The sequence below is a fragment of the Brachyhypopomus gauderio genome, chromosome 1, assembly GCF_052324685.1.
Source record: "Brachyhypopomus gauderio isolate BG-103 chromosome 1, BGAUD_0.2, whole genome shotgun sequence".
Lineage (NCBI taxonomy): Eukaryota > Metazoa > Chordata > Actinopteri > Gymnotiformes > Hypopomidae > Brachyhypopomus > Brachyhypopomus gauderio.
The window spans coordinates 21,941,447-21,959,020 of record NC_135211.1 but is presented as its reverse complement, the minus strand read 5'-3'; the positions used below and the strand labels follow the sequence as shown (position 1 = coordinate 21,959,020).

Genomic DNA, 17,574 nt, shown 5'->3' with positions numbered 1-17,574 from the left:
AATTCACAAGTTTTGAATTTTAAGACATCGAGAAAGGGTTATTCTATACATTTAACATGTATAAATGTTAATTTCAAAAGCTTCCCAGAATTTTCTGAAGTCCTGTAAAGCCTTCATCAGCCATGATTTGGCAGGACCTGTTTGTACTGTGTTGCCTGAGTGGCATGTCCGTCTGGCAGGCACTCCTGAGTTCATGGCTCCAGAGATGTATGAGGAGCACTATGACGAGGCAGTGGACGTCTACGCCTTTGGCATGTGCATGCTTGAGATGGCCACGTCCGAGTACCCGTACTCCGAGTGCCAGAACGCCGCACAGATCTACCGCAAAGTCACCAGCGTGAGTTGGCACAGCAATTGCACATCCAATTGCACTGCTGGGAAAGACATGAAGCTGCGTCTTTAATGCACTGTGCTCTCTGGCTGAAGTCTGGGGCTCTGCTGACTCAGAATCAGCTCTCAGCTGCGTTGGAGATTTTAAAAGTTTATGCTATTTTAAGAGCTGAAACATTGATTTTGCATGTCAATGTGACCAATCACTCTGATCTAGGACCACACAACTATTTTTTTATCTGAATAACTGGGAATAAAAACTCAAGAAATATATACAGAATGCAGAATTATTTGACAATGGGATTAGATCAATTAATTTGTTCGATATTAAGAGTATGGTTAAAGGTAGAGATAGAAAGTGTAATCTTGTGTAATAGTAGACAAGGGGTTTAAATTTGTGGAAAGGTTTTATGGCCTTTTGTTTTTCAGACTTGTTAAGATGTGTGTGGTGTGCTGGGGCCATCTGATGCTCACAGTGTTGCTATTGGCTAATTACACAGGGGGTTAAACCAGCCAGTTACAGTAAGGTGACGGTCCCTGAGATTAAGGAAATCATAGGAGAGTGTATCCGCCACCGCTGGGAAGAGAGGTGAGAGCACACCTGCACAGGTACTGCACCAGCACCAACACACTGACTCATTGACTGATTGGTTGATTGGTTTTTGATCAATTGACTTTATTGAAAGAAAATAAACCCTCTTAGAATGAATGGGTTACATCACACCACTTCTGCATGTTAGAGGTGACAGACATTAAGGTGAGAGACAGATTTTCGTGGTTTAGTGTGATGATAACTTTTAAAGCTGTGACCTGACACTGAGCACAGACAGCTGATGACCACTCTTCCTGTATGTGCTGTTCTACTTATCCTGTGTGTGCTTGCCTTCTACTCTTCCTGTATGTGCTGTTCTACTTATCCTGTGTGTGTTTGCCTTCTACTCTTCCTGTATGTGCTGTTCTACTTATCCTGTGTGTGCTTGCCTTCTACTCTTCCTGTATGTGCTGTTCTACTCTTCCTGTGTGTGCTTGCCTTCTACTCTTCCTGTATGTGCTGTTCTACTCTTCCTGTGTGTGCTTGCCTTCTACTCTTCCTGTATGTGCTGTTCTACTCTTCCTGTGTGTGCTTGCCTTCTACTCTTCCTGTATGTGCTGTTCTACTCTTCCTGTGTGTGCTGTTCTACTCTTCCTGTGTGTGCTTGCCTTCTACTCTTCCTGTGTATGCTGTTCTACTCTTCTTTTGATTGCAGTTCCACTGTTTCTGTGTGTGCTGTTATACTCTTCCTATGTGTGCTGTCCTTACACTCTTCCTATGTGCACTTTCCTCTCTGTGTGCGTGCTGTTCCACTCTTCCTGTGTGTGCTGTTCTACCCTTCCTGTCAGTGCTGTCTTGCTACTCATGCACATATCCTCAATCATACAACTAATGACCTTTGCTACAACAGCTGTGCTCCACCACAGTAATGTGGAAAACATTAGAGTTAATATCACTCCTGTTCAGATGTTTTCTCTTAATTAATCAGTTTATACACTCATGTTTTTTATATTTATAAATAAGTCTGGCTTGAATCAGTTCTAAATACATGGGTAATATTTAATTATCTTTTTACAAGAGAACCTGGTCATCATACTTACATCAAATTCCCGAGTTTTCCTGCCTAAAGTGCTTTAATCATACAAATCTTATTAGGTAAATATGAGAAAAGATCAGATTTGTTAATAGAGACTGAAGCCATATTCAGATAAGTTGTAAATCTGTCTGTAAGCATCTCTTTCGTTGTGTGTTTGTGTATGTGTGTGTGCCTCTGTGCCTGTGTGTCTGTGTGTGCGTGTGCGTGCATGAATCAGCTCTTCTTTTCTGTCCTGATTAGATGACTTAAGTAATTTGTCCATTATGGTGTGCAGAAATTGTGATTTCACTCTGATGTTGTTCTAAATCACAGTTAGTTTGTGGTTTCTTTTAAGGAAACTTTAAAGAAAGAGAAAATGTAGGACTTGTAGAAAAGATATGAGAATGAGAAATGAGTCAACAACTAATACGGTATGAACTCAGCTTAGCCATGTCTCTCCTCCTAGATACTCTATTAAGGATCTGCTGAATCATGCCTTCTTTGCTGAAGACACTGGAGTACGGGTGGAACTCGCTGAGGAAGATGATGGTAAGAAGGTGTCGATCGCTCTCAGACTGTGGGTGGAGGACGCAAGGAAGCTGAAAGGGAGGTACAAGGACAGTGGCGCTATCGAGTTCACCTTTGACCTTGGGAGAGAAGTCCCAGAAGGAGTCGCCCAAGAAATGGTAATTAGAGAGGAATCCATCATTTTTAAAAATTAAGCTATATATATGAGCTTATATTTTATGTCTTCTTCTGTTTGTTTGATCATACTGTATTTTCTGAAAGGAAGAACAAAAAAGATAATACATCAACAGTCTTTACACTCAGTCTTTAATACATCAACACTCTATCCATATTCTATCCTACATGTCCATCTAAAACACAAAGGCATGATACAAGTTACAATGATTTAACAGGAAGTGGATTCATTGATTAATCATAATGGAGAATGGTCACTGATCTCACTGTTAGAGAGCGATGCAGAGAGAGCTGATCTGTCCCCAGACACACACATTGGGTCACACCCTGCATTGTCTATGCAGCTCTGAAGATATTAATACAATTTATTAATTATTTAATACTTTAACATGATTCTGGGCATTTGGCCTGACCAATGGACCTTATAATTAGCAAAGTTAAAATGACACAAATAGCTATTGTATGTAGTCATTTTATCTACATATTCATATTTTATATGTATTTGTATATTAATATTTATTTCTCTAGTTGAATATATTATAGTCTCAGGTTGATTTATTATTTTTTTCATTACAAATGACTGCTGTCACATTACAGCCCTGGACCCCTCTCTTCAGGCGTGTGTACGTGGTGTACTTCCTGTGGGTGTGGCTGCTTGTGTATGTGTTCACCCGTCTCATTGGTCCAATGTGTTACAGGCGGTGCACGTTATGTGTTAAATATATGTGGCTTGTCCTGTGCTCATCTTTGTGAGTCTGTTTTGTGCTTATCAGTGCATGTTGCGTGTTTGTTACAGCGCTACTCACTATTTACTATACTATGTGTGAACGTGAACACCTGTCTCCGCATACTGCCTCACCTTGCCCATAACAACTGCATACTATTGAATTCAAAATTATAAAAATGATAAAATCTAATAAAATGTTTAGTAAAAAAGTGTTTATTGTATAACTTTTCAAAGTTTGATTGATTTTACTAATGCACAGAATTACAGAGTTGAAAAAACAAGAGAAAACAAAATCAACAAGAACAAAAATGACAAGCCTTCTGACAATTAGTCAATGGTGTGACCTTTCTCATTCACGGCAGTTTCTAATTAGGTTATTTCTAGTTTAGTTTTTAACTCAGTTGACAGGTGTCTGTTGAGACCATTACTCCATGACAGACTGTTTCAGCTCATCCAGTCTACATGTGGGCCTTAACCATGAGCTCCTACCAGAGATTCACAATAGGATTGATATCTGGGCTTTGAGCAGGTGACTCAAGAATTTAGATTTTGATGTTCCTCAATAGGTTTTGGACTGAGTTGTGTTTTTGTAATTTGGATCACTGCCTGTTGGAAGAACCATAACACTTAGATTAGTAGCAGATTTTTTTTTTCTTTTGTAGATTATCCTACAAAATAATCTTCATAACCTCAGCAAGGTTCCCTATGTCTGAAACATGTTTAAGCATGTTTAACTGAGGATAATGTGTTCTTAATAACCCCTTAGCTGACTAGTTGATATGAAAAATGAAAACTAACTTGTATTTTATATTCCACAGGTTGACTCTGGCTTCTTCCTGGAAACTGACGTGAAGATTGTTAGCAAGTCAATCCGGGACCGTGTAGCTCTGATAAAGTGGCGTAGGGAGAGGACTGTGTCCGGGAGTGAGGGCGAGATGGAAGAGAAGGGCACTAAGACCCAGAGGAGCGTTGTGCCTCAGGATGCCCCTGCAGGGTTAGCACAGGACACCCGAGCTGAGACGGAGGAGGCGGACAGTGGGAACATCACACTGCTCTCGAATGCCCCCAGCACTACGGCTACTACTGCAACATGTGAGCAACCGCAGTCCCTGCAGATTACACATGGATAAAATGAGCCCATGTTTTTATCCTGATTATTGTAAACATGCAGAACTGATTTGCAATACAACAACACATTGTATGTGTGTTGTCTGAAGCATTCCATTGTGTTACCTGTTTTTCATAATTAATAATATTGTTGTCAAAAGGTCAGCCATTACCCACTGAATAAAAGCAAAGGTTAAAGTGAAGTTTTTTTTTTTTTACCAAACTGCAGTTGTGAATTGAATCTCTTTATACTTGGATTAGAATTAGCTGCTAAAATTAACAATACAGAATAGAATTGCAGCTGTGGTAGTGAGTTGATGTGATGGAGTGAATCAGCGTATTGTTACAGTCTTAATCGACAGACATTTGAGCCAAGGCAGATGGTTCTTTCTGGCCAGCTGGCGAACTCACTGAACTCTTACCCCAACATAAAGACTGGAAAGTTATGGGAATGTGTGCAGAGTTGAGGTGGAAATCCAGACAACCTTGGTAAAAATGAGGAGAGGGAAGCATTCTTAAACAGGTCTAAGAATTTATGGCTGGGTACAGTTTTACACACAGCACTAGTGAGTCAGCAGAATGAGTCATCAATGAACCTTCAAATGACCATGAAGCAATATCTCCCACTCAGCTGTATCTTCTGCAATTACAATATCTGCTTCCACATTAAAGCTTTAATTATTGCCCTATGCATAGAAAAGTATGTGCAGTGCTCCAGACTACTGTGTGGAGCAGAGATAATCTGACATACTTAAAATATTTCATTAGAATCAGTACACCTTCAAACACAAATAAAAACAACCCGTTTTGAACTCACAGTTCTTTGTTATCGGGAGCTTTTCTAACTTTCTTTTTTCTAACTTTCTTTGTAGCAGACAGCATCACCAGCTCCACAGTGATTACAGATGCTTTGTGTAACCAGCACAGCATTCCCTACCAGTCTCTGCCAGAGCCTATCTCCACATCACAGAAGCTCCTCAGTCCACCTGTACAGCTCCTGGGTCAGCTACACCAGGGGGCTCAACCACAGCTCACACCTCAGCTGCACCAGGGGGCTCAACCACAGCTCACACCTCAGATACACCATGCTGCTCAGCCACAGCTCACACCTCAGCTGCAACAGGGAGGTCAATCACAGCTCACACCTCAGATACACCATGCTGCTCAACCACAGCTCACACCTCAGCTACACCATGCTGCTCAGCCACAGCTCACACCTCAGCTGCAACAGGGAGGTCAATCACAGCTTACACCTCAACTGCACCAGGGGGCTCAACCACAGCTCACACCTCAGCAACAACAGGGGTCCCAACCACAGTCTACACCTCAGCTGCACCAAGGGGTCCAGCCACAGCTTACACCTCAACTGCACCATGAAGCCCAAACACAGCTTGCCACTCAGCTACACACAGTGGTCCAACCTCAGTCTGTCGTCCAGCATCAGCAAGAGTCCCTGCAGCAGCCCGAACCAGCCCAACTGCTTCTAGGTGTCCAAAATCAGCCCGGTGTCCTGCTGCATCAGGAGGCCCAGCAACAACCTACGCTCCACTTGCATCATGGGGCCCAGCAGCAACAGCCTGCTGCCCAGTTTATCCAGGGGATCCAGCAACTGTCTGGTGTCCAACCACAAACAAGTGTTCATCTGCATCAGGGAATCCAGCAACTGCCTGGTGTCCAATCACAAGCAAGCGTTCAGCTGCATCAGGAGATCCAGCAACTCCCTGGTGTCCAACCACAAGCAAGCGTTCAGCTGCATCAAGGGATCCAGCAACAAGCCGCTATCCAGCTGCTCCAGGGAGTTTATCAACAGTCTACTAAACTGATACACCAAGGATCTTTTCCTCAGGCGTCAGTACAGCTGCAACAGAGTCTTTACCAGCAATCTCCCCCAGTAAGTGAACACTCAGATTTTCTTTTTAGTTGTAATCACAGCCCCCTTCTAAAAACCATATCTTAACGTTTAAGCTTTTGTGTTTTTGTTTATGAATTCCAAATGTGCTCTCATTTTTTGTGTGCGACTGACTGATTAGCATGGCAGTGTCCCTTGTGAATTTCAAGATTCTCTCTTGTCCCTCATGCACTTCATTGGTGCCAGACATGGTAGTACCTCTGTCCTGGACATACTGCACAGGAGAATACAGCTGCACAGTCATTCAGAGCTACACCTGCCCTGTAGCTCTCAAGGACACTACAGGAAGGCTTTTTTCTACCACTGTTTTTTACAGTGTCTCCATCCATTAAATATACCAATAGCTACATCTCAAGTCTCATCTAGACACACTCCTTCATCTTCCCCTGGAGATCCATGTTCCCCTGTTAGCCCGTCCTCCTCAACGGCACCCCTGTGGTACTGGGAAAGGTGTGGATTTGTCTCAACCACTCAACCACTGTTTACATCTCATCATTCATCGGCGCACCAGTTCCCCAATCCTACCTGACAGAACTGGACAGATACCAAGCAGTAGCTATGGAGATATCGCCACACGTCAGGCACCCGTCCAGTGCCACATTCTACAAAGCATTGAGTCATCACCCACTACGTCAGACAAAGGCCTTGGCAAGCTAGTACAAAGGGCAAGGCTGGGCCAAGGCATCTTGGTATGTTAGAAAATGTCTCTGTTTAGCAGACTGCAACTGCTTAGTTACCTAGTTTACTCCTGCTTGGCTACATTTATGGCATTTGGCAGACGCCCTTATCCAGAGCGACTTGCATTTCTATCTCATTTTTATACAAGTGAGCAATTGAGGGTTAAGGGCCTTGCTCAGTCATGGCCTCAGGTCTGGGAATCGAACCCACGACCCTCCGGTCACAAGACCAGTTCCCTAACCACCAGGCCATGACTGCCCAGATGTCCTTGACTTGGCTAGATGTCCTATACATTCTGAAATGTTTATTATAGAATGTTCCAGAACTCCTGCTGCCCCCGAATTTCACTGCTGTGACAGTTTCTCACGTGGAACAGAATAAATGATATAATATTGAATGAAACAATTTTTTATATTTTCTGCAAAGTATATTACGTTTCAAAGGAATAAATGAAGTTTCAAATGAAGTTTTTAGAACATAGAAGTTTATATGACATGTTTTTACAAGAATATCTATCTGACAGGCCACAAAAGACGCCAGAAAACAAGTATAACAAAGACAACAAAGTGCAATTGATTCACTGTTGCAAATGACCATTGTCTGAACACAGCTGTCTCTAGAGGCCTCTCCTGGTTTCTGTTTTAACTCACTGCTTCAAGCTTGCTGTAGTTCATCCCTTTGTATCCTCTCAAACTGTAGCTAATAATCTCCCTTGACACATCAAAAAGGAGCATTCTTATAGAAGCACTTTCTGTTCCTCTCTCTCTCTCTCTCTCTCTCTCTCTCTCTCTCTCTCTCTCTCTCTCTCTCTCTCTGATAGTTTGTTTACCTCTCCTAAAATACGATTGCAGCTGACACTGACTGACGACTGTTGAGGCAATAAGCAAGATTTGTGTAATGTTAATTGACTACTTACAAGCTTTCAGTCAATTACTTGTTGATTTTGGGTGAATCAATCTTTAAATGGTGTTCCCAGTATCAGCCCCCTTCACAGTCAGTTTCTCTGACGTTTCCTTCTGTTTTTTAGCCCACTGCTACAGTGGTTCATTCTCAGACCATGTCTGCTCCAGCAACACCAGGTCCAACTACACTGGGAACACAAGAGGTAAGATCCTCATGGCCATCGCGCAACTTCAGAAGCACCATCCGCTTAGAGCAATAGTACATCTTCATACTAAATGTTCATGTGTAGCATCCATGTTGGCATGTAATGTGTCGTGGAATCCATAACAAGTACGTTTGCTTTTGATCTCATGGTGTAGTGGATTAGTGTTTTCATTTGGCAAATTCTTCCTTCTTGTGTTTTTATTTCTCTCAGTTTGCCCTCTATCTCCATCCAGCAGCTTTCCTGTCTAAGGTAGACCGTCTCAGATCTGTAGATCCACCATCATGTTCTTGTCTCTGAGCTCTCAGATGTTTGCATCACCGCTGTTTAACAGTGCATTGTGTTTTCAATGATGGATATATTTACTTAACATTAGTTTTAAATGAACAAAATTTTCACATTATTGGGGATATTCTTATGGTTATGGAATACTTACTCCAAAAATGTTGCTGATGCTAATTTTTGAAAACTAGCAGAACCCACTTTTTTCACTGATAACACTGTTCGTATTGTTGGAAGGAGAATTCCATTGTTTTGGGGGCACAGTTTCAGAAACTCCCTCTCACAGGCCTGGGCAGCATGAGTGAGAAGCTAGTTTCACTGAGCCCCATCTCTTACTTCTAGACCTTAGCAACTCTACAGCCAGTAATGGAGGCATCATCTGATGGACCGCCCCATCCTCAGCACCTGCTCCAGTCAACAGCCACAATACTGAGCAGTGCTCCTCCCCCTCAACCACAGACAAGCGTTCATGCCCCGCCCCTTATCCAACCTCTTCAAATTTCCACTCAGGTTTGTGAATGAAAGAAAAACTCATACTAATGTATTCAGCCATTGTCTCAAAATCCTTGATTTGGCAAATCCATGAGGGACAGATAAATATGTTGAGTGCAGTCTTAACTTATGCCCTTTTCACATTACTTGGTCTGAAAATTTTAAATGAAACTTTGTTAATGCTGCCTGACCTTCCACAGAGTTCTAGGATTGTACCTATACATTCAAAATTCATCACACCAAATTCACTTACTGCCACTGAATATCCAAAGAAAATGGAATTTGGATCTGTAATGTGTCTTTTTGGTTTGGTTTAATATATTGTAGTTTAATATTTTGTTTAATTTTGTCTTCTGCAGTTTCCTTCACCATACCCTACGGTTTTGCCTACACTGGGAACTCCTACAGGAAGTGAAGCAAGGCCTATGTCCCCCATCCCTTACTCCTCTCCATACCCCAGTAGTGCCCCTCCTGCACCCTCACCCTACCACTCAACTGCCCCAGTTCACATCCCACTGCCTCTTGCCCCCACTCAGACTGCCCCAACCATCCCTGGACCAGGCACTCCCCAAACCCCTGTAGCTGCTCCTCTGGGCTTACTTTCCTCCATCCCACTCCTGGGCATGACCCTTCCCCCATCCCTGGCCCCCATACAACAGCAGCAGGTGTACTCTCCAGTCCCACCACCAGAGGACGCTCATGCTCAGCCCCAACCCACCCAGTCATCGCTGCCCTTCTCTCCTGCCCTGTCGCAGCGGCCGCCGTCCGTCTCCGCCCCACCTGCTCAGGTACACGCGGTTTCAGACTGCCGCTCTGCACGAGGACGTGAACGTTTATCTGTGCTCTTTCTGCACAGGACCACTTTTGCACCTGTTGTTACTGTAGCAATGTTTTAGAAAACCACGTTACTTATGTACAGGTGGAGTCTACTGAAGGACTGTTAGAGGAACGGAGATGAGTGTCTTTAACTGAAGCAGTGTTAGTTGAGGTCAGGATTGAGGAGAGCTGCTCACTCATGGTGCAGTGCATGTTAAGTAGTTCAGAGCCCAACTGTGACGTCTGTTGGAATGGAGTGTAGAGGGATCAAGCATTCATACTAAAGGCCAGTGTGCCTCTTCGTCCCCAGGAGGACAGCCTGGGGCACATCCAGTCCGAATTAACTCGTCTCCAGTCTCCTCCACACAGAGAGGAACCTGAGCCTGCACACTTTACTATGGCCAGTAGTGGTGGGTGTCATGGTCTTACATTTATATCACAGAGTACTTTGAGGTTACCCTACTAACTATTACATACGCAACATAAATCAATGTTGATGAATAAGAAGGTATTGTGTTTATGTTTTGGTACTGCATCACCAACGTCTTTATTTGATATTACACTGTAATGAAATACCATCCAGCTGTAGCAGCCAGACCCCAGCAGATCGCCCCCGAGAGCCCCGCGTTCCCTCTGCTGTCTGCTGAGAGCCAGATGGCAGCGGCTGTGGTTGACGCCGCCGGCGAACCTGGCAGTGCTCAGCAGAACCCAGACGCTGCATCAGGGTCCATTCCCCTTCCAGCTGACCCCAGCCAGGAGGTAGAGTCAACTCCATTACACACACACACACACACACACACACACACACACACACACACACACACACACACACACACGGATGTGTTATGTCAGAACAGTCATGGTAGAGTACAGTGCAAACAGGAATCTGAAATGTCATTGCTGTTATAAATGAGAACAATGCACTAAGGGAACAGTATTGTCACTGCAGTTGTGGAAAAGTATTATGGGTAATGTAGTGCAGTCATGGATGTAATACACAAGTCTAGTGCTTGTGTGTAAGTAGCTATACCTGTGATAAAATATGATTCAGGTTAAAGTAGAACTCTTCCATTTGCATTTTCCTTAAGTTAAAGTACAAAAGTATGTAGTAGTTTTGGTGTAGAATAACTGTGGGTGGGAGAAAATTAATTCAGTTTAATGTCACAAACATTTTGGGTGTTAAAGTAACACTGAGGCCCAAACAACCAGATTTAATTATTTAATCATGATTATTTTAATTTACATTTAGACCATTTTTAGTATAGTTAAGTCTTCATAATTTAGGTCTGCGATTTTATTAAGAAGTAGACAGGTGTCTGTAAAGGTTTCACACATATTTCATTTCCCCCTAATTTACAGGAATAACTAGCACCTAGAAATAGATACCATGATAATGATTCTAGAAATAGGTACCACGATTCTAGAAATAGGTACCAGGATTCTAGAAATAGGTACCATGATCCTAGAAATAGGTACTATGATTCTAGGCATGACCCCTATTTATAGTTGCTGTTGTTAGCTTGTTAATTTGTTGTTAGCTTGTTTCTCTCAAGACATTAATTAAATAGTGGAGTAACTTAGTATGTTTTTATATTTGATAGTGAAGTTTAAAGGAATCCTTCTGTTTCAGAAGTGTAACCCTTACAAGTAGACTAAATGCTGACACAAGAAAGGTAACAGATTGTCTGTCATTTTTGAGTTTATTTGTGACTGATCTCATTTGAATTTATTTTACAGGAACCAATCCCCATGCCACTTCCCAGCTATACATGTGACAGGTAAACTGCATATGAATCTTGCTGTTATATGTGACTACTTTATGTCTGAGTAAGATGCACACAAGTGTTATGTTGTGCGTTGTCCAGTTTAAATTCGGACGCGGCCTCGGGTAAAGAGATGAGCGATGGTTACGACAGTACCGTGAGCGGCGGGAAGGCAGACAGCAAGTCCAGAAAACACCACCGCAAGTCCGCCCGCACGCGCTCACGCCAGGAGAAAGCCAGCAAACCCAAACTGAGCATGCTCAATGTGAGGCTGGAGGCTCCTCCCCTTTCACCCTCTGGGTTCTTCTGTTGATAAGCACCTCATAAACCTCATGCTCATGTTCTGCCCTGACCATCCAACCGTCTCCTCTTCTCACACCATTAGGTTTGTGATACAGGCGACAAAATGGTGGAATGTCAACTAGAAACCCATAATCATAAAATGGTGACCTTCAAGTTTGATCTGGATGGAGATGCCCCTGAAGAAATAGCCACTTACATGGTGAGGGCATTGTTTCAAATTACTACAGTGACAACTAGGCATTATCCCAGGTGCATCTGGAAATAGATTCATAATATAACAATAAATATAAACCCAGTGTTTATTTCAATTCCCCACCTTATTATATGCACCTAGGTGGAGAACGGCTTCATTTTGCCCATAGAGAAGGAGATCTTCATTGACCAGCTAAAGGACATAGTGGACAAGGCGGAGGACATGTTGAATGAGGAGGTAGAGGGCGAGAGACCTGCTGCATCTCCGCTTCAGGGACACCCTCTCTGCAGAGCCGGGGACGAGGTGTGGGGAGAAACAATACATGTAGCCAAAGCCTTTTGGTTTGATATCACGACCTTCGGGAGTGGGAGGAGATGTGATTTAGGGTTCCCAGGGAATGATGTGTTGAATTGTGGTGTTTTCCAGGGAGGGAAAGGGCAGAGAGAAGGAGCACCTCAGCCCGTCTATCAGCAAAATGGTAAACCCTCAAACTCCCACTGGGCGCGGATCAACGCAGAGCACATAAAAGCCGCAATGAGGACATGTGTACATAACAATGACAGTGCCTCGTGGACTTAACCACAATGATTTAGATTCTGTCCCTCTCAGTTTATCAGGAAGACCTTGTCTGGCTTTTTCTCCCACAGTGCTCCATACGGGTAAGAGGTGGTTCATTATCTGCCCCGTGGATGAACCTCCTACAGCCAGCGAGGAGACATCCTCAGAGGGAGCTACAGCTACAAAGATATCCTCAGCCAGTACACTGACTGGAGGGACTGCAGCTGCTCAGCCTGACATTGCCTCAACGCAGCCACTAGAGGGCAGCACAGCATCTGCTTCTGTTTCTATAGGTAATGGTTTATGTTGTCAAAGATACAAAGATACTTACATATTCTTATATGTAAGTATCTTAAATTCTTATACCGTCATAAGGTTTGGTAATGCTGTGGTAAATGGTAATGATCTCCTGAAATAATTTAACAGTTTGTTTACTTAATCCTCTATATTCTCTTTATTGCAATTCAGACTCAGAAGGCTATGCAACAGCACCCCCATCTGGTGATAGTGATGCTCATGGGTTTTGCAGCCCTCTCTCTCTGATCACCACAGACCCCTTATCCTTGGCTGCGTTCTCTCCAGTGCCAACTCTTCCCCAGCCTGCCAGCCTCTCGGCGCAGTCTGCCTCCCATCCACAAGAGGGCAGCAGCTTGAGTTCGTCCCAGTACCGAGTGCAGCACGCGCAGCCTGGCTCTCTGTCAGCAGACGAGGCCCAGAGTGGGAAACCTGGTTCACTCTCGACAGTCCCTGCAGCCCAGCAGGTGGCGGAGCTCGCCTGTGCCGCGTCGGTGGCGGAGAGCGTTCCCTGCTGCCCCCTGGTGATGCCGCTGATGCTGGATGTGAGTGCCACGCGGTCCTCACCGCTCACCCCCCCGCTCACGCTCGACGGCCCCACCGCACGCGAGCAGTTGCAGTCTGTCTCGGCCGCACACGGCGAGCGTGCCCAGCACCCTGTAGTGCGCCAGCAACCGTTCGCCACTGTGGGTGGAGCCAAGGCCCCGTCGGTGCCCCAAAGTCCCGCCCCCTCCCAGCATCACCTCACAGCCAACGAATCGGATGGCGAGGGACGGGGCAGGGTGGGGTTTGTTGACAGCACAATAAAGACTCTGGATGAGAAGCTGAGGAACCTGCTGTATCAGGAGTACGTGCCCATGTATCCGTCCGGCACTGCAGCTGAGACACCTGGCTCGGGGACAGAGTACATCCATTCTCCGCCTGGACCAGAGTGTGCGACAGGAGGCTCAGGAACCAGCACCCCCAGTCTGATTGGAGAAGCTCGGATGAGGGCAGGGGAGCAGCTGGTAAGTTTCCCAGCGTCTGAGTTACCCCAAAGTACATTACATTATAAATAATGTGAATTTTCAAACCAGTTTTGTGAGGAAAATGAAAAAAAAGTTGTGGAGTTTATTTAAATGCTCTTTCTGTTTTGTTATAGCCACAGATCCCTGAGAGAGTGGACAGTCTGAGCACACTCAGTGACTCCGCCGTGGGTGGTATGACCAAAATCTTTGCTGATTGCATTGTTGTATTATACAGTAACACAGAGCTTTATCCTTCAGACAGCACAGTGCACAGAATATGCTTAAATATGTCGACGTAAACTTATGTGAGGCTTACGTGAGTGACCAAAGTCATTCTCTCTGTAGTCACGGTGTCAAGGAAACATATCATGCCGCACTCCACTTCCTGTTCAGGGTCCAGGAGTCGCTTTAAGGTTTGTGCTTCCTGTTTCCCAGTCCAGTGTCTTCTTGATATAAATCAGTCTAGAAAAAAAATGATTTTTGTGTAACATTTCTATCCTTTGAATTCAGACACAGTACATTTGATTAAACTGGTAAAACACTAATACTCAGTGTTTTACCACATTAGTCATTTCTCTCTCAAGTGTTTCACACATGTGTGTCTACATTTTTGTATCTCTATATGTGCCCCTAATTTGCACTGTATGCGGCTCATTTAAATAACATTTTCTTTGACCAATCAGATGATTCCTGGCCCTCCTGACATGCTGACTGGACAGCAGATGAAGCAGCGGAGCTGGAGCAGCACAGCTTCTCCAGCACACCCTAGTGTCTGCTTCGGGGAGCGCAGTTTTGGTGCCGAGTCGTCCGTGCCAGTCAGCGCTATCGGCCGCTTCTCAGTGATAAGCACGGAGGATGAGGTCACGCGCTGTAAGCACAGCAGCAGGTATTCCGCTCCGCCCGATTTCTACCTGGACGCCCCACCATCTCTGATGAAGCGGGGCTCGTTGCCGCGGGCACAGACTTCTGCCCCCGCGGACGTTCCCACCCGTGTCATGTCCTCGGACTCCGGGGCGGAGAGCAGCCCCGCCAAAATGACCGCCTCCACCCCGTCCCGGCACGGGCGCTCGGAGAGGAGAGGAAGTGACCTCATGAAGAGGGCAGTGGCCTTCCTGAAGCGCACGGGCCGCAGCAGCAGTGTACAAAGCTCTGATTCGCCAAGCAGGCAGGGCGGGATGTACTGCTCCTACATGAGCAGCGACAACGACTCAGAGATGGAGGAGTCAGACATAAAGAAGGAGCTGCAGAGGCTGAGGGAGAAGTGAGTGCGTCTGAGCTCGCGAGTGTGCGCAAGTGCACTTGAGTGCATGTGACAGGGAGCCAGAACTGAAAGCAAAGTTCTCATTTCCAGTGAACCCCTGTACTGTATGTTTGATATTCACCCAATATATCCCAGTTAGCTCATTGCCAAGGCCGGCGTGATCTGAATGGAATACGTCAACGCTGATCTGGGCAGTCGTGGCCTGGTGGTTAGGGAACTGGTCTTGTGACCGGAGGGTCGTGAGTTTGATCCCCAGACCTGAGGCCATGACTGAGGTGCCCCTGAGCAAGGCCCTTAACCCTCAATTGCTCACTTGTATAAAAAAATAGATAAAAAATGTAAGTTGCTCTGGATAAGGGTGTCTGCCAAAAATGTAAATGTAAAATCTGTGTTTACGTCCTCTAGCATGGACTCTGGGATGTTATCCAACACCTGCGCTCTCTCTGATCCTCCTGTAGACACATGCAGGAGATCTCTGAGCTGCAGGCTCACCAGCGTGGGGAGATAGAGTTACTCTATCTACGGCTTGGCAAGCCCCCCCCTCCAGGCCTCGGCCTCACCTCCACTGTGCCCCCTGCTGGACGCAGACGCAAGGTCGGCAAGCACAAACTCAGAGCTGGCAAACTGCTTAGTCCCCTCGTCCAGCAGCTAAGAAGTGTCTCAAAAACGAGTGACAGCAAAGCCAGTGATCCTGCAAAGTACAGTGAGTTAGTTCCTTTGATCTCAAGGAATATCTTCGCAAATGTGTTTTGAGGTCACCTAACTGGTGAATTTCACAAAAAGCAGATTTTTTCCATATTATTCATGGTGATCATAGCTACACATAATGAATAATAAATAATACCCTGTCACTAACTTGCAATAGTGGTTTACAAATGACAAGACGTGTGGGATTTGGCATTGTCTCCCTGTTTTCTCATCCAGCTGAGCCTGCGCTGAGTCTGAACGGGTCTCCGGTCAGGGCCTCAGAGCAGCCCGAGAGCCGAGCCCGCGCAGGGACGGCCACCCTGCCCAGCTGTGTCTCCCACCCAGTCCACACCCAGCAGCCCTGCTCCCTCAAGGGCTCCGTGTCCTCCGACAACATCTACTCCAGAGTGCAGGGAGACAGACCGGGAGCGCACAGCCAGCCAGGACACAGTGAGCACACGGCAAAGACTCACGATCACAGTTAAGATTAGGCATCATAGTTAAGATTAGGTTAAGATTTTACATTTAAAATTGGGCATTAAGATTATGCATTAAGATTACTATAATTTTGGTCAACCTAGTCTAGGAAAAAAAAGGTTTTGCCAGTGAAAACTAGATACATTTTTTTAAACATGCAATCCATTTTTCAAATATTATATGTTTATTTTTTGGATACTTCATAGGAGATGAAAATGTATTTGTATGAAAATTTATTTCACATGTGGACCAGGTGTGAACTCCTGGGCTCATGGTGCCTTTTTCTTGTCTTTCTTTTTCTGTTGTGTGCTCTTCTTTTCCTCTGCACGCCGGAACGCAGGCTGGCCGCCTGCATGTCCCCCTGCCGCTGAGACGAGGACATATAAGACCAGCCACAAACCACGTGCCAGATTCCTCAGTGGGCCTGTTTCTCTCTCCATCTGTTTGTATCTCTCTCCTCTCCCACCCCAGCAAGCCTCAACAGCCCCTCACCTTATGCAGCCCTACCTGTATCGCTTTCTGTTTCCACACGGGTGCACGTCCTCCTTTCTGTTTCTCTTTTCTTATTGTTTGTTTTGTTATTTTTCTTCATTTACTCAAGATGAAAGAATACTGGGGGCTGTATCTGATCTACGTTCACCCGTGATCGGATTCACAGTGCCAGTGTTTTAATGGGTTTGCTCCAAATTGCCAGTCATTGGTGAATTCTATTGAGTTGATCAGAGTAAACACTTTACTGGACAGAGCACTGTGCTTCTACCAAGAGCTACTGGTGTACTGCCTTTAATTCTTATGTGAATAGTCTCATTCTGACCAAAGTAACTGGTAACTCACAATCCTGACATCTTGATATTCCTTTCCTCATAATTGTTCATCTTCTTTTCCATTTATGTTAAATGTTTTGATATGATTAATTTTGACATTCCATTCCCAGTGTGTTTTTCATACATATTTTAAAATTTGAAAGACACAAGTGGCTCTTAACCTTACTCTTAAACTCTTAAGCTCTTAAAGCTCTTAAACTCTTAACCTTAATTCAAGTCTTATTCAAGACTCAAACCCAAATTTCAAAAGCAAACTAATTTAACGGACTAGATCTAGATCACCTTTCTATGGCTTTATGTGTTGACTGTGCGTCTCTATGTACGTTTGTTAGCTTGTCCTGAACCATTAACGGTGAACTTTGTTCTGTAGGGTCGACACTGAAGCGTCTCTGTCTGGGGAAAGAACGCAACAACAGTAACTATCCTCCTTTTCACTAGTGCTTTTCTTTTTT

The 17,574-nt window shown here is 44.7% G+C and overlaps 1 protein-coding gene across 8 annotated transcripts in view; it reads left to right on the top strand.

Annotated features, from left to right (window-relative positions):
* Nucleotides 1-17,574, top strand: part of wnk2 (WNK lysine deficient protein kinase 2) — a 44,422-nt gene that overhangs the window by 21,691 nt on the left and 5,157 nt on the right. The window contains exons 4-28 of one of the 8 annotated variants that reach the window (XM_077002920.1): nt 180-337; nt 831-919; nt 2,386-2,623; nt 4,185-4,458; nt 5,349-6,364; nt 8,088-8,165; nt 8,379-8,417; nt 8,790-8,957; nt 9,299-9,727; nt 10,066-10,165; nt 10,339-10,514; nt 11,493-11,533; nt 11,621-11,783; nt 11,904-12,020; nt 12,156-12,317; nt 12,441-12,492; nt 12,662-12,865; nt 13,041-13,873; nt 14,008-14,065; nt 14,219-14,286; nt 14,557-15,134; nt 15,593-15,837; nt 16,059-16,301; nt 16,639-16,740; nt 17,493-17,537. In XM_077002920.1, coding sequence (XP_076859035.1) covers nt 180-337; nt 831-919; nt 2,386-2,623; nt 4,185-4,458; nt 5,349-6,364; nt 8,088-8,165; nt 8,379-8,417; nt 8,790-8,957; nt 9,299-9,727; nt 10,066-10,165; nt 10,339-10,514; nt 11,493-11,533; nt 11,621-11,783; nt 11,904-12,020; nt 12,156-12,317; nt 12,441-12,492; nt 12,662-12,865; nt 13,041-13,873; nt 14,008-14,065; nt 14,219-14,286; nt 14,557-15,134; nt 15,593-15,837; nt 16,059-16,301; nt 16,639-16,740; nt 17,493-17,537 — 5,676 coding nt within the window. Of the gene's footprint in view, nt 1-179; nt 338-830; nt 920-2,385; nt 2,624-4,184; nt 4,459-5,345; nt 6,365-8,087; nt 8,166-8,378; nt 8,418-8,789; nt 8,958-9,298; nt 9,728-10,065; nt 10,166-10,338; nt 10,515-11,492; nt 11,534-11,620; nt 11,784-11,903; nt 12,021-12,155; nt 12,318-12,440; nt 12,493-12,661; nt 12,866-13,040; nt 13,874-14,007; nt 14,066-14,218; nt 14,287-14,556; nt 15,135-15,592; nt 15,838-16,058; nt 16,302-16,638; nt 16,741-17,492; nt 17,538-17,574 lie in introns of all 8 variants that reach the window. The other 7 variants (XM_077002932.1, XM_077002970.1, XM_077002951.1 and 4 more) reach the window with 7 other exon arrangements.